Source organism: Daldinia loculata (assembly GCF_022478755.1).
Source record: "Daldinia loculata strain CBS 113971 unplaced genomic scaffold F4817scaffold_38, whole genome shotgun sequence".
NCBI lineage: Eukaryota > Fungi > Ascomycota > Sordariomycetes > Xylariales > Hypoxylaceae > Daldinia > Daldinia loculata.
The window spans coordinates 79127-100962 of NW_026054892.1; the positions used below are offsets into that span (position 1 = coordinate 79127).

The 21836-nt window shown below is 48.7% G+C and overlaps 8 protein-coding genes across 8 annotated transcripts; 4 read left to right on the plus strand and 4 right to left on the minus strand.

The window, feature by feature from the left end:
- The first annotated feature begins 80 nt into the window (after positions 1–80).
- F4817DRAFT_342988 (guanosine-diphosphatase) lies at positions 81–2495 on the plus strand. The gene is made up of 3 exons (XM_049303970.1): positions 81–685; positions 751–2101; positions 2160–2495. Exons 1-3 carry the CDS (start codon positions 454–456, stop codon positions 2215–2217), a joined length of 1641 nt encoding a protein of 546 aa, XP_049157294.1. The 5' UTR covers positions 81–453; the 3' UTR covers positions 2218–2495.
- Positions 2496–3986, minus strand: F4817DRAFT_342989 (uncharacterized protein). The gene has a single exon (XM_049303971.1). It carries the CDS (start codon positions 3786–3788, stop codon positions 2532–2534), a length of 1257 nt encoding a protein of 418 aa, XP_049157295.1. The 5' UTR covers positions 3789–3986; the 3' UTR covers positions 2496–2531.
- A 307-nt stretch (positions 3987–4293) lies between these two features.
- Positions 4294–5182, minus strand: F4817DRAFT_169652 (uncharacterized protein). Its single transcript, XM_049298188.1, has one exon. It carries the CDS (start codon positions 5079–5081, stop codon positions 4464–4466), a length of 618 nt encoding a protein of 205 aa, XP_049157296.1. The 5' UTR covers positions 5082–5182; the 3' UTR covers positions 4294–4463.
- A 963-nt stretch (positions 5183–6145) lies between these two features.
- On the plus strand, positions 6146–7133 carry F4817DRAFT_317614 (uncharacterized protein; the record flags this gene model as incomplete). Its single annotated transcript, XM_049300824.1, has 7 exons — positions 6146–6175; positions 6250–6303; positions 6396–6491; positions 6541–6720; positions 6772–6816; positions 6869–6971; positions 7024–7133. 7 exons carry the CDS (start codon positions 6146–6148, stop codon positions 7131–7133), a joined length of 618 nt encoding a protein of 205 aa, XP_049157297.1.
- A 425-nt stretch (positions 7134–7558) lies between these two features.
- F4817DRAFT_342994 (uncharacterized protein) lies at positions 7559–9849 on the plus strand. Its single transcript, XM_049303972.1, has 3 exons — positions 7559–8341; positions 8396–9169; positions 9227–9849. The coding sequence occupies exons 1-3, from the start codon at positions 8099–8101 to the stop codon at positions 9539–9541; spliced, it is 1332 nt and encodes a 443-aa protein (XP_049157298.1). The 5' UTR covers positions 7559–8098; the 3' UTR covers positions 9542–9849.
- A 1227-nt stretch (positions 9850–11076) lies between these two features.
- Positions 11077–12198, plus strand: F4817DRAFT_317616 (uncharacterized protein; the record flags this gene model as incomplete). The annotated part of the gene is made up of 2 exons (XM_049300825.1): positions 11077–11972; positions 12024–12198. The coding sequence occupies 2 exons, from the start codon at positions 11077–11079 to the stop codon at positions 12196–12198; spliced, it is 1071 nt and encodes a 356-aa protein (XP_049157299.1).
- Positions 12199–12821: 623 nt separating this feature from the next.
- F4817DRAFT_342998 (14-3-3 protein) lies at positions 12822–14857 on the minus strand. Its single transcript, XM_049303973.1, has 2 exons — positions 14835–14857; positions 12822–14636 (listed from the first exon to the last, which is right to left on the minus strand). The coding sequence occupies exon 2, from the start codon at positions 14565–14567 to the stop codon at positions 13557–13559; it is 1011 nt and encodes a 336-aa protein (XP_049157300.1). The 5' UTR covers positions 14568–14636; positions 14835–14857; the 3' UTR covers positions 12822–13556.
- Positions 14858–18592: 3735 nt separating this feature from the next.
- On the minus strand, positions 18593–21796 carry F4817DRAFT_343007 (WD40 repeat-like protein). The gene is made up of 2 exons (XM_049303974.1): positions 18926–21796; positions 18593–18842 (listed from the first exon to the last, which is right to left on the minus strand). Exon 1 carries the CDS (start codon positions 21359–21361, stop codon positions 19169–19171), a length of 2193 nt encoding a protein of 730 aa, XP_049157301.1. The 5' UTR covers positions 21362–21796; the 3' UTR covers positions 18593–18842; positions 18926–19168.
- Between the last annotated feature and the right edge of the window lie 40 nt (positions 21797–21836).

Here is a 21836-nt window from a genome sequence, read left to right on the forward strand (position 1 = left end):
GGGCTGCCAGGGTACGGGGTTACGTACAAAGATGACAGGGGTATGCAGTGCCTAATCCAACTAAGTCACTAGAAATAGGTAGTCACAAAGTGCCTTGGAGTGCCAACTAGGTAAATCCAAGCAGCCAAGTCATCTTCAGGGGTCATCGATAATGGAACATTAAAAAACCGTTGAAATTGGAAAATCAATCTTCGAGATTGCCATTTGCCATTTGGACAAGTTGTGTTGCCTCGTGTTCGCTGCCCCCCTTTTCCACATTACCTATCCTATTTAACGATTCTCATATCCGGCATTGATCCTCGCTCCTGTCTGGTTTAGACTCTCGCATGTCAAACTGATCCCTCGTTGGCTTTTTCTAGGTTTTCTTTTTTAATTTTTTTGCCTTTTCTTTCACTCTTTCACTACCAATTAAATTCTCCGACCTTCTTGGGGGATGCATCGCATGTAAAGGTTATGAGGAGAACATCAGTTTCACTGCCTACGAAGCAAGTCAGACACGACCCTCACGAGAAACCTGCACGTTACGACTCGGGCCACCGAGAACCCGGCATCGTGGAGAAATTACAGGCTGCGACCATGAACCAGGCCCAAAGGACGCGATGGCTAAAGACCACGGCCATCGTTGTCTTCTTGGTGTTCCTGTTCTACTACATCTCGCCAAGAGGTGTAGAAGTATATAAGGGTGGTATGTTGCCTCGTAACTGAGTCTTATGGTTCCTATCAAGATAGCAATCTAATTGATATTTGTAGTATCACATTCTGGCGGCCAGGTGCCATCCGATTCATCATACGGAACCTCGAAATGTACGAAATCGTTTTCTAAGGACAAGCCAATCGTACAATATGTCCTCATGATCGACGCTGGTAGCACTGGATCTCGTATCCATGTTTACAAGTTCAACAACTGTGGCCCGACCCCAGAGTTGGAGAAGGAAGAGTTCAAAATGACCGACAAGAGCGTAGGCGGCTTGAGCAAGTATAAGGACGACCCCGTTGCCGCCGCGAAGACCCTGGATAGTCTCATGCAGGTCGCGATGGAGACCGTTCCCGACAAGTTGAAGGGTTGTAGCCCGGTTGCCGTAAAGGCGACCGCTGGTCTGCGAATGATCGGCCAGGAGGCCAGTGGGAAAATCCTCGAGACCGTTCGGGAGCACCTTGAGAAGGACTACCCCTTCCCCGTTGTCTCCCGAGAAGAGAATGGTGTTGCAATCATGGACGGTTCTGATGAGGGTGTATACGCTTGGATTACTACCAACTACCTTCTAGGAAAGATTGGTGGTCCTGACCAGAGCCCAACCGCCGCTATCTTTGATCTTGGTGGTGGTTCTACGCAGATTGTCTTTGAGCCCACGTTTAAGGGACTTGCTTCTGGTGGCATGCCCGAGAAGCTGGCTGAAGGCGACCACAAGTACGAGCTCTCCTTCGGCGGACGAAACTTTGAGCTCTACCAGCATTCTCACCTTGGATACGGATTGATGGCGGCTCGCAACTCTATCCACTTGAGCTTGCTACATGATATCTACAAGAAGGAGAAGAGCAAGGCCTTCTTGGAAAAGCCCATTCTTAACCACCCTTGTATTAACGCGGGCCAGACCGATAAGATTACGGTTAAACTTGGTGACGACAGCCCCCTAGGCACCGGCGAGTTGCAGCTTAATGTGACCGGCCCCATGAACCCTGCTCCGGCGCAGTGTCGTGCTCTGGCTGAGAGGATTCTGTACAAGGACGTCGAGTGCAAGCTTGCACCCTGCTCCTTCAACGGTGTTCACCAGCCCCCATTAGCCAAGACATTCGCTAAGGAAGATGTCTACATCTTCTCTTTCTTCTACGACCGCACCAAGCCTCTTGGAATGCCCGATTCGTTCACCCTCCGGGAACTGCACGATCTCACTAACGCCGTGTGCGGCGGCGAGGACACGTGGGGCGCGTTCACCAATATCCCAGAGGCCCTAGAAGAGCTACGTGGTCGTGGCGAGTACTGCTTGGACCTCAACTTTATGATGGGATTGCTGCACAGCGGTTACGAAATGCCTATTGACCGGGAGGTCAAGATCGCTAAGAAGATCAAGGGCAACGAATTGGGCTGGTGTCTAGGAGCCAGGTAAGCATATCACGCCCCCTTTCCCTTTTAACCTGATACAAATACTAAGAGATTTTAGTCTACCCTTATTAGCAAAGAACTCCGGCTGGTCCTGCAAGATCACTGAGACCTTTTAATCGTACTGCACACTACCCTAACAAGATTAGGAACGTGGCTATTGGAAAGTTTAGATAATTAATGACGAGGAGGCACGGACACGGCGGATAACTTAGGTAGTTGCCCTGCGAGGCCGGCGTTTTTCGGATCTGGTTGTAAAGGTGTAGTACGAAATACGGCGCCGGCATTTCCGTCTTCGACGAAGATAAGTATAGGAAATGGGCGAACTGTACTGTAGGAAGATGACGAATGAAAAAATTAGGACGCAATCAATGTTTAGTTCTATTATTATGTACTATGTAACTATGACTTAACCCTGGGTATCATAACCTATCTATAACGGTGCCTCAACCATGCTCAATACATCCTCTATCACATACGCCGCGTCCATACCCTCCAGCAGTGTCTCGATAGCCCCAAGGTCACTGCCCCATTGCATGCTGCGTTCCTGCCCGGGAGCCGCGATCCGGATACGATGCGGGTATATCTTCTTAACCGCAAGCCCAACTAGAGACGGGGTAACGTAGTCGAGACCGTGAAGTGCAGCGAGACACTTGGCCAACTGATCGAGGTGCTTGGTAGCTAAAGGTGTCGCGCCGCCTCCGCCTGGCGCAACGGCCCGATGCATGCGTATAAAGGACACGATGTTCATCTGATATCGCAGCACCTCAATTTCCTGATTGACTTGCCGCGCCCGCAGCGCCAGCGTTGCGATATCGGACTCGCTAATAGATGGGAACGCGAATGAAGGTGCGCGTGAGCTAGAGAGGGATATTTGGTCCATGGTGAGTTGATCTTCCCGGTTTACGTAGGTCGCGCTGCTACGACTTGGACCCGCCCGAGGCGTAGACGTAAGTACGGGAGCAGACATCGAGTCCGCGGTGCTCCGCCGAACTACACTCGAGTCACTATCTAGACTAGCCGTCTCTCCTCCTTTTCTATCTTCCTCCTCTTCCAAATGCGCAAAGCCATCCTCGGGATCGTGCCAGTGTGAAACATAGAAGAAGTCGTTTAGGTGAGACACGAGCCGTCCCGCACCCGCGGACTCGAGCACGGCCACAAACAGGAACTGCTTAGGTGCCGTCTGCACGCTGGTGCGCGTCAGAATCCTCCTAGTCCGTAGAAGTTCTAGACATTGGATTTGTACATCCCTAGGAGCTCGGTCGAGATTCTTCGCTAGAATTACGTTGGCAATCTGCGGCGGTGCCCCCGTAAATGGATTTTGGTTTCTTGGTGTGGTGGGAGTCGCAGTTCTGCCGTGGAAGTAGGATGCATCGGTTCCTCGACGTCGAAGGGGGGAGGCTGATGGAGTGCGCGGAGTCGGAGGAGGGAGCTGCGGCGGTGGTGTAGCTGGACGAAGCTGGATAGAGGCGGCGAGGTCGTCGAGGGTAGTATGTGGCGTACAATCTACGAGCGCCGATGACAGATTAAAAGTCTGCGAAGCAACGAGTCGCAGCTCTTCAACCAAAGTGTCGAGCTCTTCTGGTTCGGTGCTAACGATGCAGTGTTCGCGACTGACGAGACATAAAAGCGCTGCCAGATCCAAGTCCTCCAATCCGTGAATCCTGTGCAGTAGATCCTCATCCGCCATCGAATCTCTGTCTAGTAAATGCCTCGCTATCCATGGGATCACATCGAAATCATATGGTGAGTTGATCGAAACGCTTTGCTGGATAAGGAGTTAAAAATGCTTAACGAGTATCCAAGGTACCTAACGAAATACAGGGGGTTTTAATTGCTGGGGACAAGCTAGCGGGGCAAGTGCGGACCATTGATGGATTTGGATCCGTGAATCCGAGCCTCAACTCACCTCACCTTTTAAACTATATTTCTCCAAGTCAACATATATACTAAATAGTATATACTACATAGTATATCTCTATTCTCATGTACCGCACACCACTTCACTTAATTACGTTGGGTGAGTTTGATAGTACTATTTCAGTATCCAGACAAGTTGCCTAGGTAGGTAGATAGGTACCTAATCTATATAACTAGTGCTATGACAATAATTCTATCCTTAGCACAATGACCTTCAACAATAAGATATAAAAGGTACAGTTTATACACCTCGAATAACGCATCAGAATGCCTCCCTCTCAATCAGATACAAGGTAATTCATTCACCTAAGCATTCCAATCCACTCCACTTCCTCCTTTTCCCTCTCCCTGTTGAAGACCGCCGCTACGTCCATTACAAATCAGTATACTATAATATATCGAGACGTAGCAGCAAACAACAACGCAGAACAGACACACGCATTACTCACGTCCCTTTCCAGAACTTAGGGTCGACCTTGTCATCTGAGGCGGGTGCCGCCCGGTCGTGACGCTTTTCGAAGTCCTGGTTATGCCTTTCGACTTCCTGTTTTTGTTCGTCACTCAGGCCTTCCTTGACGGCGGGCACCGCCTGGTTATGGATCTTTGGACTGGGTGTGCCCTTGCCCTGAGGACCCTTCAATGCCTCACCTCCATCCTGGCTCGCCGCGTTGGCAATACTCCCGCCAGTGGGACTTCCTCCCGTTTCGGTAGCCTCTTTGGACCTAGACCCCCCGGACTGCGCGCTGGCGTCCTCGGGGGACTTCTGTCCTGACTCGCGAGCAGCAGCGTTTTTCATACTCTCTGACAAGGCGGCCTTCGTAGGACCACCTCCTGTTCCCTTGCCCACGTCCGGTGGGCTTGGGCCAGGGTGTTCTGATGATTGCTGTGCATCACTTGACGATGGCTGGTTCTGAGGGTCCTGTCCAACTGGATCTCCCTCTCCATCACCATAACCTGGTGAAAAGTAACGGGGACTAGCTGTAAAAGTACGGTAAGCTCGGGGAACGCGGGTCCGGGCAACCCTCAAGGCATTTAAAGAGCTACTAATACGAATAGCTACCATTGTGAATAACTGTAATCCTGATGGCAATGAATGTTTTCTTGAATAATGATAGAATTTAAGAGAAAATAGAGAGAGGAAAGCTTTTGTATAAAAACATTCAATGGCTTAAGATAATAGCAGCCGATTAAAGCAGTCATAGCTGTAATGCCATAAGGGGGATGATGAAGTATGACATCATGACAAGACTCCGTGATTGAAGATCTACTTTAACCCTTGGTAGGGTTTCCTAGAATTTGCCTTCCATAATGTAGTAGTGGTGGTAAAAATGGCGGCTCTTCGGCTCTGGAAAACCGAGTAGATCAATGTCCATTTGTATCGATTTCTTAAGACAGGTAGATATTGAAATCCGGGTGATATTTCGTATTGCTTCCTACGATAGCTTCTGAACTCACGTGTCTGCCCAAAGTTTATGCAAATTATGCAAATATAAATACCACCTAGGAAACACTGGTGGTCATTCGAAACCTTTTGGCTTCTGTCAGCTCTTGTCATATGTTTACCTGGTAAGAAAGTCTAACTCCCTTAGGTAAAAGCACAATTCATTTACGATTGAAACAAACCTTCGATGCTGCCTGTTAATTTAGAAGACATCATTGAACTTAAATTCATGTACCTATGTGCCTGCATGTGGCTTCAAATCATTGTGCTCGGTTGGGGAATGTGGCTGCGACCAGCTAGTGTACCTATTAGCGCTTGATCTCGTGCTCACTAAAGCAACAAGCTACAGCGCCTTATCAGCTAGGATCTGAATCAGGTAGGTATCAGCCCAGGTCCGACCAGGCAGTCGGCCAGCCAGCGCTAATCCATCTAAACAGCCCCAGGCCTTCAAACAGGTACAATAACATCTGCAACTACAACTCCCGTCTCAACTTTCAACAATACAACACGGTCCTATCACGACCTGCCATTAACTGTCGCACAAGTTCCGTTACCTCAATCGGAAACCCACTATTCAACCCAGCGCATAAATCTGAGATCCCCGATAAACCCAAATTAAACCCGTGAACTTCTTCGACCTTACAGCAACCTACCGAGAGTCTCCAGCTTCACCTCTGATCTCCGCCATGGCTTCTAGGAAAGGGGCTATCTTGAAGGTAACGATAAACACCATTCCGATTGCATACGCATTTTTGGTATGATCTCATAAACTGACACACAATATACTTAGGTTATTGTCCTTGGCGATAGCGGTGTTGGAAAGACGAGTCTGCTGAATCAATATGTATGTTATGATTCCCAACCTGGCCAGTTTCCTCCACAACACCCCGGTTACGATGCCCAAATAGCCCGAAACTAATATCCCACGCTGGACAGGTCAACAAGAAATTCAGCGCCAGTTACAAGGCTACCATCGGTGCCGACTTCTTAATTCAGAAGGTCCTCATCGACGACCAACAAGTCACAGTGCAGGTATGATATGGCGACAAGCTCGTCAGAGGTGATTGCTGACGAGAAGCAGCTCTGGGATACAGCCGGTCAGGAGCGCTTTCAATCTTTAGGTGTTGCGTTCTACCGAGGTGCCGACTGCTGCGTGCTGGTTTTTGATGTCAACAACTCCAAGAGTTTCGATTCGCTAGATTCCTGGAGAGATGAGTTCTTAATCCAAGCTTCTCCGAGGGATCCCGAAAACTTCCCTTTCGTAAGAATAATCGTTCTGTCATGATTCAGAACCAGGCTAATTGGACTAAAGGTCGTCCTTGGAAACAAGATCGATGTCGATGAGAGCAAGCGAGTAGTAAGTTGAGATCGACCTGCCATCAACCGGCTCACCCACTCATTATCTATAGGTCTCGAGTAAGAGGGCAGCTACTTTCTGCCAGTCTAAGGGCGATATCCCCTACTTTGAGACTAGTGCGAAGGAGGCGGTCAACGTTGAGCAAGCATTTGATGGTATATCTTAATTCCCTTTTTATCCATGCGCCTATTCTAATCTATATCGTAGTCATTGCACGGCATGCCCTGGCACAAGAGGAGTCCGAAGAGTTCAGTGGCGACTTCCAAGACCCTATCAACATCCACATCGAGAACGACCGCGATGGATGCGCATGTTAAGGACCGTTAACTAGAATATTAGGGGCATTTCGTCCAGTTTATGCGACATCCCATAAATCTCAGAGGTCACACAGCTCGGCTGAACCTTGGTCAGCCTAATGCGCTTTCTCAACCATCGTTCAGCTCTTTGTATGGAAGACTTCGGATTTTAGGGACTTTCAGGGACATGTTACAGATGCGGAGCAGTGGATTTTCAGAGCCGCGTCCATAATGAGTGTATAGAGACAGTTGATACATTGCATCTTTGGTTTTTAGTCTCAACAGTGCAGCACGACACTGCAGAATTGAGGCTTAGGCGTCTTTTCATCATCCAGGTTTACGTATCCAGGTCTCGATTGAGACATCTCGATATTTCTCAGGTAGCATTCAGAAGTGTTTATTTATTCATATCCCACAATGTGTTTCTTCGATATCGCCTTTAATTTTGTGACTTTTTCTTGCTGCCTAACCGAGAGTATGATGATGATTCGTAGGCTTGCCTGTCACCAGCCAACTCATCATCTAGGCATCATTAATCAAAACCAAATGCATACCTATGTACCTAGGTAGCACATGCAATTATATGGTGGGATGATCTAATAGGTACCTAAGTACATCCTAATCAATCTTGTCAGTGTCCCGCAAGACCTAAAATAACACGCTAGGAAATGATACGCAGAAGCTCAGGGGTCTTAGCTTTAATATCTCGGCGTCTTGAATGGCCGACGGCGCCGCATCAATAGGATTGAACCCTTCAATGTGCATGTTTCAAACCCTCGAAATTCACCCTTTTCTACTCTCGTGTAGGTGTCTTTATGTCCTTATCGGCCCCTATGTAGACTCGATCCTTGCGACTATCAACGTCGATCCTCTCTTTTTTGTTCGGATAATAAATGCTTCCGTCTCACGCGACCGTTGTTACACCCCGGCGGGATTCATAGATCACAAAGGGTTTCTGCGCTACACTGCGCTTATCAGACGACGATATGGCGGCGCCGGAATCGACAATTACTGCGGATGAGAGGCAGCCCGGATTTGATGCTCCTAGAAGGAGACTTTCCGAGCCACCGGTACCGTCTGAGAACATGCCCGGGTCATCCGCGTCTTGGGGAAGTATCCCAAGCCTGGAACGAAAGGGAGGGATCAGGAATATGGCCAGGAGGACTCTGGGTATTAGTCTATTACTAGTCACCGTATTCCTGTGGACGGCGTCGAATTTCCTCGCCAGCGTAAGTATTCTACGAGTATGGTCAGGGGGCACCTTCAGCTAACGTAGTTACGAGTATATCTTTTCCGATCACACCTACGATAAGCCATTCTTCCTAGTGTATGTTAACACGTCCGTATTTGCGCTGTCGATGATCCCTATATCCATAAAGCACATAATACAGAATGGCGGCTTTACCCGCGTCAAGAACCAGGCGATGCAGGAGTGGAGAATGAGGTACCAAGGAGTAGAGAGGCTAAAGACACGGGAGGAAGAAGAAGCGGTTACAGTAGGCGAGAGGCTGCTATCCGACGACGAGGGAAGTTTCGAAATAGTCGATCCGCCGAGGACATCGGACAAGCTCTCGTTCCTGGAGACGGCGCGGTACAGCCTCGAGTTCTGCATGATCTGGTTCCTGGGGAACTACTTTGCGTCGGCGTGCCTGGAGTACACGAGCGTGGCGAGCGTTACGATCCTCACATCTACGAGTAGCGTGTGGACGCTGATATTCTGCGCCGTGATGCGTATCGAGCCGTTCTCGGTGCGCAAACTAATCGGCGTACTGGCTTCACTCGCGGGAATCATCCTTATCTCAACCGTCGACCTCTCGGGCGATAATGACGACAACCGGGGAAACTTCCCGCATAAGAGCCAGCAGCAGATCGCTATCGGCGACGCTATGGCCTTCTTCAGCGCGGTCGTTTACGGGCTGTATGTTGTGGTGATGAAGGTGCGCATCGGAAACGAGGAGCGCGTGAATATGCCCTTGTTTTTCGGACTTGTGGGAGTGTTTAATATCCTTTTTCTGTGGCCTCTGTTTTTCATTCTGCATTTTACAGGAATCGAGCCGGTACGTATCTTACCTACAATCACGATGGGACTTTCGGGAGTTACTAACAGAGAACAGTTTGAACTACCCCCGAGCGGTAAGGTATGGGCAATCATCATACTCAATTCGATATCTTCTTTCGTCTCGGACATCTCGTGGGCCTACGCGATGTTACTCACGACGCCGTTGGTTGTCACTGTTGGCCTATCCTTAACCATACCACTGTCCCTAATCGGTGAAATGATCCAATACGCGCAATACTCTAGCTTTATGTACTGGATCGGAGCTGCAGTTGTACTAGTTTCTTTCATCTTCGTCAACAACGAGAGTCATGACGAGGATGACGGAGCAAAGGCCGTTCCCGAAAGAGGAAATAGAACGGCAGAGCCGTAGCTTTCTACCCATTAGGTAGCCTTATTAGCTTTGTTTTGTTCTTGGATGGGACAGGTAGTAGTGACGCGGCGTCACGGTCATAAGAATTGGGTTTGGCAACTGGTGCATGGGTATCAGGCATAACTTAACATATCATAGATAGAATGGATATTCTTGGGCTATATCATATACGGGACTAAGAGACGGGTACCACACGCAACCAACTCACCTAATATGGAGGTTATCTCTGAGTGTGTATGAGCGTCTATAATATGTCATGAAATTTAGCATTTGTCAACTAAAGTCCAAATAATATATTCCTAAGGCCATATAAGCAGGTGACTTCTTAAACATTGTCTAGCCTTAGGTACTTATAACAGTACTGTGTTTATAACTAGATGACATTAGATTCATAAGCTAGCCCATGTGAGATGTGAGATACTAGTCATGAGACATATTACTTAACGAAGTATGGAAGTAGACAACAGTCACGCATCCTGTTCCAGTAAGCGAAGTTGATAAATGTCATCATCCACATATATGAATGTTCTCACGATATTCTCACGATAATCCAAGTTATGACTAACACCCAAAATACGCCAACAACAAACTCCAGATACCCCAGAGCATAAGGTATTTAGCATTTGACCCGGCTCGGGGGAAACCAACCTAGACCATAACGGCACTAGCCTCCGAGGTGATAGTATATTTTCCAAACCAAGCGGTGAATGACATCAGTGGGCTCCCGATCCGAACCATTCGTTCGGGGTTTTTAGATCGTTCTGATTTGAAACATGAGTGTTTGCCTTGCGCTATAGCCAGAGATATATATATGTGAGTACATATATAAGGTAGGTAGCCGCTCCCTTCTACGAGATGCCGAGTTCGTTTGAACTGTAGGTACTGAAGTCTGATGCAAGTATCCTAGTTGGGGGGTTGTCGATTGCTTGCGGTGGCAACTCAGTAATTTTTCATGCTCGCTGCCATCGGCGTTGCCACCGCTCACTTGGCTTGGCATGAGGCATGATTTATTTGGCTGGTTCAGGGTTGTGAAATTTATGTGTGCACGACAGAGCCGCAACGTCTCATTTTGGTTTGTTTCTCGCATCGGATTGCCCGGGTTATAGGTACTCAAGGTTGCAAAAGCGCGTGGTTGCTTCTCGTTGGACCTTCTCGCCGTCAAGACATCCGAGTGTTCTCAACTTGTTTAACCAGACCAGCAACCATCACTCCTACCCTATCCACTAGTTAGTATAGTAGGTACTGGGTAGACACTTGCCTTGGTCATATGTAAAGATCGTTGGTTATTTCCTCGGGAAGGAATCTTGGTCGTGACGGTCGTGACTGGGAGTGTGACCCGACTCTTACAAACAACAGTCACCTGCTCAATCACAGAATCAACTATCTTAAGTCAGGCTTCACTCAGCCTTACCTAGCTTTCCCTAGCTTTCCCCTACATATCTACGTTTATTTAATATCGATTATTACAACCATCAACCTACATAACCTAAAAGCACTATACTCTCTCCAATCCTAACTTTCCATCGCCTATCAATATGCCTTCCAAGACTGAAGACACTACTACCGCTACTCCTACTCTGGGCGAGGAGATCAATATCGCTTTACGCCCCTTACACACTAAGCTCAACAAGCTAGTTACCTGTCGCTTGCGTCTGGCTCTCCCTCCACATTCTGATGATGCGAAGAACTATGTCACAGGGCTCCTGCACATCGCGCCCATCTACCAGACCTTCGAGAAGGAATGGGACCATATTTTAGAAGACTCCCATGCTACTGCAAAGATAGAGCCTCGGATACGTTCGCTCTTAGCAGATATACGCATAGAGGGCTTCGCGCGGTCGGGAGCCCTACAAGAGGATATCGTTACGCTACTCGGGCGGAACGACGGTTTCGTACGTTCGCGAATGGAATCGGTGTCGCATGCGCCTGTGCTGGTCGAGTTTAAGAAGCATATCCGCGAGGCTGTTCAGGCACGCCCGCACGTCCTAGTCGCTTATGCCTGGGTCATGTACATGGCGCTCTTCGCCGGGGGACGTTTTATCAGAGCGTCGCTCGAGCGCGTCGACCAGAGCACCGGGTTCTGGTCAAGTCTGGAATCATCCTTCGACAAACCCGAGCCCGAGTTTAGAATGCCTGGTTCTTATGACGCCTTTTGCGTCAAGGATGTTCTCCGAAAGCAAAACATGCAACCACCGCCTCTCAACTTCTTCCTCTTCGACACGCCGGAGAACGGCGAAGACTTAAAGAGATTATTCAAGGAGGCGCTAGAAACGGCCACCTCGCCTCCGGAGTCAAAGTTGACGGAAGAGGAACGCGCCGATGTAACAAAGGAGGGGCTGACTATCTTTGAGTACATAATCCGCATCGTGGGCGAGCTAGATGAGATCTGTGGCACGGAGTACGAAGAGCAAGCCGCGGCCGCCGCAGTGAAGTAGGGACCCAAAGGGAGGCCGCCGCCGGTGAGCTTAAAAAGCCGCGATAGCGTGGTTATGGAGAGGGAGAAGAGGATGAGAGCGGCTGCGAAGGGGAGGAGAGTTGGAAACGGTGTGAAGAGGGGAGAGACTGCACCTCCGGATTTGGGCGAGGGTAGCAGGGGTGGAAAGGGGACCGTGAGATTTCGAGAGACGGAACGGAAGACCCAGGATACGGAGGGATAGAAAGACCGATTGAATTATGGGTAGGGATAGGGTGTCCGGGCATTGAGCTGGTGTGAACATGATATCCTAAACTGCATTTCCAGGGAATAGACTTGCCTTTCTTTTCATAGACATGGTTTACAGTTTGTATTCTAAGAATTGCTTGTCAACTTCACGTTTAACTATGATTGGCAACAAGTGCAAGAGGGTTACACAGCGTCGTGGATAAATTTATACTTGTTACTTAGACTGTCTCTTTCCACGAGCCAGTGGATTGAGGGTTTGGTGGGTATGACTTTACGAAGGTATGAATCTCCTTTAGTTAGTATTATAGAATATATACTTGGTTATTATAAGACAAGCATAGAAAGAGAGCATTTAATATAAATGCGCCCAAATAAGAGCCATTCTAAACTGTACTTATCTCAGCCAATCTCTTGAACTAAGATATATTGCCAACTCACTATTATACTCTTGACTAGTATATTGGAGAACTCAAGTAGGTAGTATAAGTCTGGTAATGGGAAATTTCAGACATAAGTCGTTTTACAAGGTCCAAGTTGATTAGGGGTAGAAATGAAGGGAGTTAACAACCCCTATGAACCAGACACAAGACTCAACTATGAAGTCCTTACTTATTAAGATTTTGCAAAACTCTTTCTTCTGTAATATTTCAAAACAAGAGCTCTAGCTAAAGCCCCTGAACTACTAAATATGTTGCAACTATCTGCAACTAGCTAGCTACCTAGCTATGCTGTCTAATACACATGGTATGTGATGCAATGGCGGGGCGTGTAGCCCCTCTCTCTCTATCCGTCTGTCCGCCTCGCAGGACGGAACTGGGTATCATCAAACGCTTTTATGAACGAGAAAATAAAGTGCTGGGAAGGGGGACGGGATGCCGGTGGGTGGTTATTAGCTGTCTCTTGATGGGCATGAGACGTGGTAAGGTGCGTGTATGTATGAGGTATGTAGGTAGGTACGGCAGAATCTCCCCCTTTTGAGTTAATAATTCCGAACACTTGGGATGTGCTGATCGTGTACGTCTTGGGTAGGGTATGGTTGAGTTAATTACAAGGGATACGGCATTGATATGAACCGTTATGAGTGTATAGGTGTGAATTATGACTATTTGTAGAGGTTGTTCGTGGTATGTGTGGAAATAGTGTTTCTAGGATCCTTATTAGTTGAGATATACTTGTATTTTGGCCGCGTACGGCTTGGGCTTCGGCTGGAACTTCGTTGGCACGGATCCGAAACTGTTTGCTCGTTTATATTCTGTAGGAAGTACAGACCAACAGCATGGAACCGGGACGCGTAGCCGCCTTATCGAGTATCGTCGGTACCCGAACGTTGTCACACGAATTCCGAACTCGACCTTATATCGGATTCTCCATGCCGACGGGCGGGACAGGCGGTACAACCGTCGCACTACTCTCGCCGCTCTGGGAGACAGCGGTGGCTTGCGTCACGCTAGGACTTGGTCTTCCGCCGCTCCTCGAGCTTCCCGCTCCCAGGCCGCGCTTCATCATCTTGCCGAGCACAGTCACGAGTTCGCACGCGTCGTCGTACATATCGTCGTCCAGGCCCTCAGTCGCTTCGTACACCTCCCCGATCGTCTGCTTCGCTAATCGTCGGCTTCCCTCTCGGTCGTGAACGCAATCGTATAGGAACGCCGCATACTCCGTTTTTACCGAAAGTCGTAGTGAGTGCGACCCCCATAACAAGTTATCTGCCAACGAAATAGCCTCCCGGAAGTACTGGTGTGCTGTTGGTAAGTAGTCTACTGACGGTAGTAGAAAAGCGGCCGCTGCTTCCGGAGTGAAATTTGGCATCTGCACTTGCGCCTCGAAGCCGGGGGGCGGTGCTGGTGCGCCTTGCTCATACGGGTGAGTTGGCTGTACCGACGATCGCAAGTACTGGGGCGGCAAGAATGCTGCCGGGTTGCTCCTATCCACGCCCTTCCCCTTATCGACTCGTAACGGCTCCGGCGTCATCTCCGCGGCGAGAGCCTGAGGTGTTGTTGCAATTCCCAAGGGCGAAACCGGGGGATTATTGTGGAACAGGACGAAGATGTGGTAGAAGGACGCGCGTAGTTTGTACGCAAGAACCTTGAGCTCGACGTAGTCGCCGACCATGGGTAAAACATACTGCTCGAGCATCACGAGGCCCTCACGCGAGAGCCATAATATGTGAAAGTAGAGCTCGAGGGACTGAGTCACGCGCGTGGTATCGAGGCGGCGCTGTTTGCGCGCTTTCACCAACTGCCCGGCTACATTGATTGAAAGCCCCAATATCTTAAACAGCATCGACGCGAGCAGCGCATTATTGGGCTCGACAGATTTTGCGAGGCGTCCGAGGAACTTCTGGTCCACCTCGGAGGACGCCATCGAAAAGATCGCCGGAAAGGGGGTGGATACCGGGGCCCTACGATTATGTGAGAAACGTGCTTCAGCCTGCTATACTGCGTAAGAGGGTTGAATGATAATTGCGAGCATAGAGGGTATAGTAATGACCGAAAGGAAACATGGTCTCGGTATTTGCAAGGTTCTTCGTTGTACAGGTAACACAGGTGGATGAAGATATCTCTATGGATACCAGAAAACGTATGATAGGAGGACCTATAGGGGCAATGATTTGATACAGGATTAACATACCTCACAAAACCTGCTGCTTCCCAAGAAAGACTTCCTTTCCTAAGAGGTGTGCTGGTCGACAAGCCCAGGCTGAACAGCTTCCACTAGCTGCAAACGACTTCGATAACGAATGACTGGCAACGCGACTCAATCTCAACGTAAGCATGAGAAGCAGCCGTTGCTGGAAGAGTCGAAAACACGCGAGTGGACTCAAAGCGTAGTCCCAATTCCGTAGTTCGCGTCGGTCCTTATTTTTCTGTTCAAAGTAGACAAACTCCAAGTCTGATAGAGACGACTGACTTCCTACACAAAACCTGGTCCAAAAAGTACAACGCAACCAAAATTAAACATTCGAAAATATTACAGCAGACTAGCGTCGCGAAGTATTAGCTGGCGCAAGCTCATCGGCCACAGCTACCCTGGTAAGGGCTGCGCTGGCACTGCTATTGGAGGGGGGGAAGAGGTACTGACCAATATGATACAGCGAAAGTAATACAAGGTGACAGACCCAAGTCCCGAGTCTAGATTTGGGCCAAAATGGGCATAAAAATTATTAAATTTAGACAGAGGTAAAACAACGAGGAGGAAATAGTAGGGCGAGTGATGACGGAGGCTGAGGTAAGGCTGCGGCGGCGGCGACGGCGGCGGCGACGGTGGTGGTGGTGGTGGCAGGTGTTCTAAGACTTATTCGACCGTGAAGCATTTCGACGTCAGTAGCGCGCACCTCTTCCGCTGATCAAGCGAGCGTGCGTGCGAGCGAATAGTACAACGACAACAACGGCTAGCCGGGGTAGGTCCTATATATGTAGGTACCTAACCTAGGAGATCTCCGCCGGACAGGGGGGAAGTTGGCAGAAAACTTGGGAAAGCAAGCTGGCCGCCTTTCGTGATCCCGAGGAACCAAGTGAGTGGTGGCGGTGTGAGGTCAACGAGGGCCCTCCTCTATTGGCGAGTTTCCAGGCTTTTGGGACGGATGTGGAGTTTTGGTCCGCTACAAGACTGGTCTGGTCTGGTTATACGGAATATTGTAATGTCGAATAATGTCGAAAAACTCTTGGCCCCCGCGAACTTCTTTTCTAAGCGGCCCCAGAAGTCGACATTAGCGTTGCGCGTTCTCATAGGTCGTGATGGCGATGATGATAATGATAATGATGCACGAGCCTCGAGCTTTTCTCTGCTGCTTAATAGGAGGCACGCGGCGCATGTAAATAATGTTTTATGTGCTCGTGCTTATGCATGTATCTGCATATGTAGGAATATACGTCCTGGCTAAAGATCCGCGTGGGAACAGAATAATAATAATAAAATAACTAATTATTCAGGAGAACTGCAGGATGAACGAGTGTTCTTTGCAGGAACAGACCGAGCTTCTGATGTCGTCTCTCCGTACGGTTGCATATACACGCGTCCGCGTCGGGTCGTTATAAGCGCTCGCCTTCTAGATGCGACGCTGGACTGGGGAAGCGCGAGGCCAAGGGGCAAGGGGAAGGTAAGAGGGAAAGGAGATAAAAGAAGATATCGTGTCAAGAAGCCATATCCAAATAACCTCGAGCCTTGTGTAGTACTGGTTACCGGGTGCAGACAGTTTAGTTTCCGATCTCTAATAAGAGAACGTGCTGTGGGTGACAAGCGAATGGGAAGCCGTTTATCGTGCAGCAGCTTTGATGCAAGATGAGTTGTCCACTTTTGCCGGGGGACTTGCTAGAGCCTGGTATGTAGAGCTTAGAGAGAGCCTAAAGCTTAGAGCTGTGGTCAACAAAGACCGGACGGGAGGTCTAATTTTGAGTCCAACAAGCTTCCCAGGATTCGGGTCCGAGACGGAGTTTCGAGTCTTGGACGCTGTGCAACTTGGAAGTATATAATATAATTATAATAATTAGCCTCTTGAGACTTTATGATACTATTATCGGCCTGCTCTATCGAGTCTCTAAGTATAATTTCGATAGAGTTGATGCGAGAAAAAAAGAAAGGGAGTAATTAAAAGTTCGGCTTGACGATCCTAGAAATTACATACATGCATACTTTTTTTTTTTGGACTTTTATGACGGGTCCAGCCGCCACGCGCGCAAACACGTCCCAAAGAGTGATATTTTCAGGAACGACAGGGTTCAGGGGACTTATTATCAACGTCTCTATCTCTAGCCTCCCATCCCAGACTTTTCTTTTAAGTCTAGGTTAGTCACTTGAGTCAACTTAGCGACGATGATTATTACGATATCAAGCCTATTGGATAGTGGCTTCGTCATCGAGACAATGTTCTATATATGCCGGTTTCATTTCTCGACTTTCGAGTCTACGGTCTTTAGTGCTTTCTTTAGTTATAGTTAATTCGAGTTTTAACGCATGGGTGAAACCTCGTACCCCCGTACTAACAAGCTCTTAGGTGTCGTTACATACTACCTCGGCTCTCTACATCATCATTCGAGTTATTTTTCAAGTTGTTCTCGTACTCAGACTTCACAGGACGATATTCTCGTGCTAGAGTCCGTCCCGTGGCTACGGATTTTTAGTCTACGGGCTAATGCCACGATACACTGTCTAAGACACTTGAAGCACACTCATGTGGCATAACCCGTGGGGCGCAAAGTCAGAGAGTGGTTTAGCTTAAGGCCAAGCAACGGAGAAACTATACGATTTCGTCTCGCACGGGAACACGCTCGGGTTATCCATGTGGTGTATTCCCAAGATACGCCCAGCTGGGAGTTTGTCGAATTCTACTCTTCTCGCCCAAGCACCACGATATTCTTCGGTTCAAACCCGTAGATAGCGCTGATACGCGCGCGTCGCATTACCACAGTTTGCTGTGTCGCGGATGCTGACAGGGGAGCCTGGCCGGGGGAAAGCCATTGACCAATAACCAACAAGGAGAATCAGATCCCGATCCCCCAACCACCCGATTTTCTTATTCGGCGTAGGCTGTAGCTAATAAGTAACGCGTTGCTATTAATAATGACGAGCTAGCCCTCTCGATTTACGTATATAGACGGTCCATCTGTATGAAAGTGCTAACGTAGAGAAACTCGTTGGATGACCTCACAAGTCGCTATAAGACAAGAGGGTAAGAATAAGAGAACAATAAAATAGCGTATTGGCTTGCTCCGCTCCGGGTCTTCGAATATGCGGCCTATCGAGTTATCCGTCCACTCAGCGGCGCCCGTCAATCTATTTTCCAGGCTACGGAACCTGCGGCCATCGTCACAATCCTGACTACGTAGATGCGGGAAGCTCCACAGCGACTGTCGACACGCGCAACAAACGGGTTGTAGAAACTGGCGGTGAGAAGTAACGCAGCAACGCGTTTTCTTTTCCCTTCTCCCATGCAAGTGCTGCAGTAGGATCGTTCAACAGCAGTTGGTAACCGGTTCTGGAACTTTGCTGTCTTTGGTAATGATGATGTGATCTCCCTGGAAGAGAGGAGGATCGGGTAAGCTTAGCTACATATCATTGGGGTTTAAAGGGCAGACCTTAGGTACATATGGAGGGACTTGCCAAGTTGTTTCAGCATGTCTAACCGGCAGTTCGTCAGCTGCACGCGTATAATCAGCGTCGTTCTGATTCGATAGCTGCATGTCACAGCAGCTTATAGTATGTCTGCATGCAGCCCTACAGGCAGAAGGTAATTACAAGCAGCAAGCTAAGGGCTTGATTGGATCAAGTAGAGTGCCCATGATTGACCGAATTTTATTAATCTGGCCTTTGATTTGTTCATCTTATATGAGATTGCATCGCAGTTCGACGTATAAGAGAAAGCATTGCTTGTTTGTAGTTTAATAACGAGAGCCTTGCTCAACTGATGGTGGACGTACATAGACTAACCTCCAACTATAACATAGGCGTAGGTAGGCTGACTGGGGAATGCTTTAGTGCAATATGTTGACACTTGAAGGACCGGGCTTACAAAGGGGGTATCCTTGGGCTCCGGGCTTGTATATACTTGTGCAATTAGCCTTGGACTACTCTTCTATAACTGTGTAGCATAGCACTTGAAGATTACCGGACTATTTCGAGGTCAACCTGTTCTCTGGAAAGGTATTTCGTTATTGTTTTAATTCCTTGATCATCATTTGAGTAGTCCTAGTGTACATTACATTCATGACTTATACACTCCACAGGAAAATACACATTAAAACGCAGACAAAGCGTTCTTCAGAAAGGTACAGACACCAAACATCGAATCATAAAAGCTGGCTCTTCAAGTACTGAAAAGACTCATTAAATCTGAACTCATGCGTAGAAAGGAGCTTATTCGCCAATCTCTAAAGCAAATATAGGGGTATAATCCAGAGCCTGCAATGCTCAATGCTGAAGACTAGTTCCAACCCGACGCCATGCTATAACCTTAACCTTGCTTTCATTTACTCGTCGTCATCGAGCTGATCCCAGTCGTCCCCAACATCCGCCCAACCGCATCCCCAACGTCGACCACCCGTCTCACCACCTGTCCTTAGGTCCGCCGCCTCTTCTCTCCCTTCGCTCCAGCACCGAATCAAGTAGTCGTCGCCTACCGTCACAAGTTTACCCTCGCTCGTCCAAGTCAACGCGCCGACTTCACTTTCGTGTCCTCGAACAAGTGGCGCTCCCATCCGAACAATTGGTATATCATCGTTGAGTCTGGCAGAGAGATTGGCAGTACTATTAGTCCGGAATAGCGACCTACGCACGGTATTCGAGTCCGTAGATGAGAAGCTCGAGTTCGATACCGCTTGTTTCTGAGAAACGGCTATCGTAGAATCTTCTAGACTTAGAGAGCCCATTGCACCAAGAAGGTCATCCCTGAAATATCGCTCTTGTGTAGGGAACAACATAGCACAAGAGTCGCTGCTCCCCACGGCCAAAAGTTCACTCCTGCCGTCACGGGCTGGCCTGACGGCGGCTTTGACGTAAAAGCTAGTTGCATGAAACGACGGATGTCGGAACCCGTACAACGGCCCTAGGCCTTGGTGAGGTACCGCATTGTGTCGTCGTCGGGGCGGCTCGCCGTTTCGCGTAGAGAGTTCCGGAGCGTGTCCTAACATGAGATGGGCAGTTGAATAAGCATACACAGTATTGTCCTTGCACACCGCATATAGTCGAGAGGCATCGGTATTGAGTGTTAGGGATGAAATCCCAAAGGGTCTCCAATACTGATGCGAAGAGGGTGGAGCGGTGACAGATAATGGGGAGGGAACCTTCTGGCGAGACGAGTGTATGGCGCGGATATCCCAAAGTTTGATAGAAGCATCCGCCTCACATGCGGTAAGTAGCAAGTGCTCTTGTCCTGGGGGTAAAAACTGGAGTGCTGTAACAGATACATCACCTACTCGGTTTGGTAGCTCACGATGCGATGGAATATCCCCAGGTCCAAGGTTTGACGCCTGCTGAGCTTGACGTGACGTGCGTACATGAGCGTGATATAGACTATTGATAGCACAACCTTGCTTGGGTGCTGGGCGCCGGTACCGTAAAGCGACCTCACGTTCCTCGGGTGCTAAAATGTCCTGCACTGGTTTCCCTGCGCAACGAAGATCCCATACTTGAACACTTCCGTCGCGGGAAGACGTTGCGAGGACACTGCCATTGGATTTACCCGGTTGGAAACGAACTTGCTTCAGAGAGGCGGTATGATGTTGAAGAATCGCAATTGGAGTTTGTGTCATCATATCTATAACTCTTCCGGTTTGATCGCCAGATGCAGTAGCCAGACGGTAATCGTCATCAGAGAAAGACAAGTCGATAATGGCATTCGTATGGGCCTGGAAACATAGATGAATCTTGCGGAATGGTTCAGATGAACTACCGGACGACTCCAGTAGACGAACTCGACCTTCCTCATCTCCTACTGCCGTCAAGCTGTTCTTGTGACAGGCGGCAGCGCAAAATGGTATGCATCGGCCTTGACCGTCGTGACTATTACAGGAATGAACATCATCGGGCTTGCTGTAAAAGTCGGCAGCATCTATTCTCCAGTCCGAGGCTGGGCATGTCATGAAAGAACGTCCAGCCTGAGGCATCCCCCCCAGTTGTCTTTGCGCAAGTTGACCGGCAAAGCCGCGACTTGTCAAGGGTGCGAGCCGTCTCATTGGCGTTGGCCATGATGGGAGTTCATCCTCGCTAACATCATTATCCAAATCGATATCCTCCTGACTGGAACGAATAGACCTAATTGGGCTGAGCAGGGCTGGCCTGGTATCCGGTGACGCTCCGAATCCAACATGGTTCGATTGGTATATTAAAGGGGGTCGACAGGGCGAAGAATCGGGAGTATGGTTGAATTTCCGTCTTTTGGGTGTTGGAACATCCACGGCATCGACATTCTCGTCCCGGATATGTTCCTCCGAATAAGGTCTTAATGGACTAGAGGGAGCGGGCGTCTGATAACGATTGTTCAACTCAGGGGCGGCGAGATCCTTCAGAGCTTTTCTTGCCGGGCTGATACGCGTAGGTACTCGAGAGCGAGGAGTGAAGAACCGTCGGAACTTCCTGGGAGTAATAGATGGGTTTCTTCTCTCCTTACCATTCATGACCCTGGGAGGCGAGAGGAGCCTTGAATTTGATGCATCGTCGGCCATTATAGCTTCTGCTTCTACTTCTGCTTCTGCTTCTGCTTCTGCTAGGTCCACAACTTGCCTCCACAGGAAGGACAAATGCCACCAATGCCCTTAAACCCTTGGAACCAGATATCTACCTGTATCAAGAAGATAGATGGGGGCAATTTAACATAACAGACAAGAAAGTAACTAAGATAAGCTTGGATTGACTTGAAGAGGATAACAAGGTGAATTGTAATGGTGGGGAACAAGGGAACAAGATGGTAGGTAAGGATTCTGGCCGCTTCGGAGGTAAGAAGTTTGAACAGTATCCATAGACACGCCCGCGAAAAGACGCGAGAACACGAAAAACCACTTACACGACCCAAAAAGGCAATGACGTTTTTTAGAGACCAGGGTTTAACGCGTGGGTCTCATTATTAGTACTGTGTTTACACCTAAAATTGAGATGATTGCGGCAGGTGCTAGGACCGTCTATTACCTAAAACCGTAACCG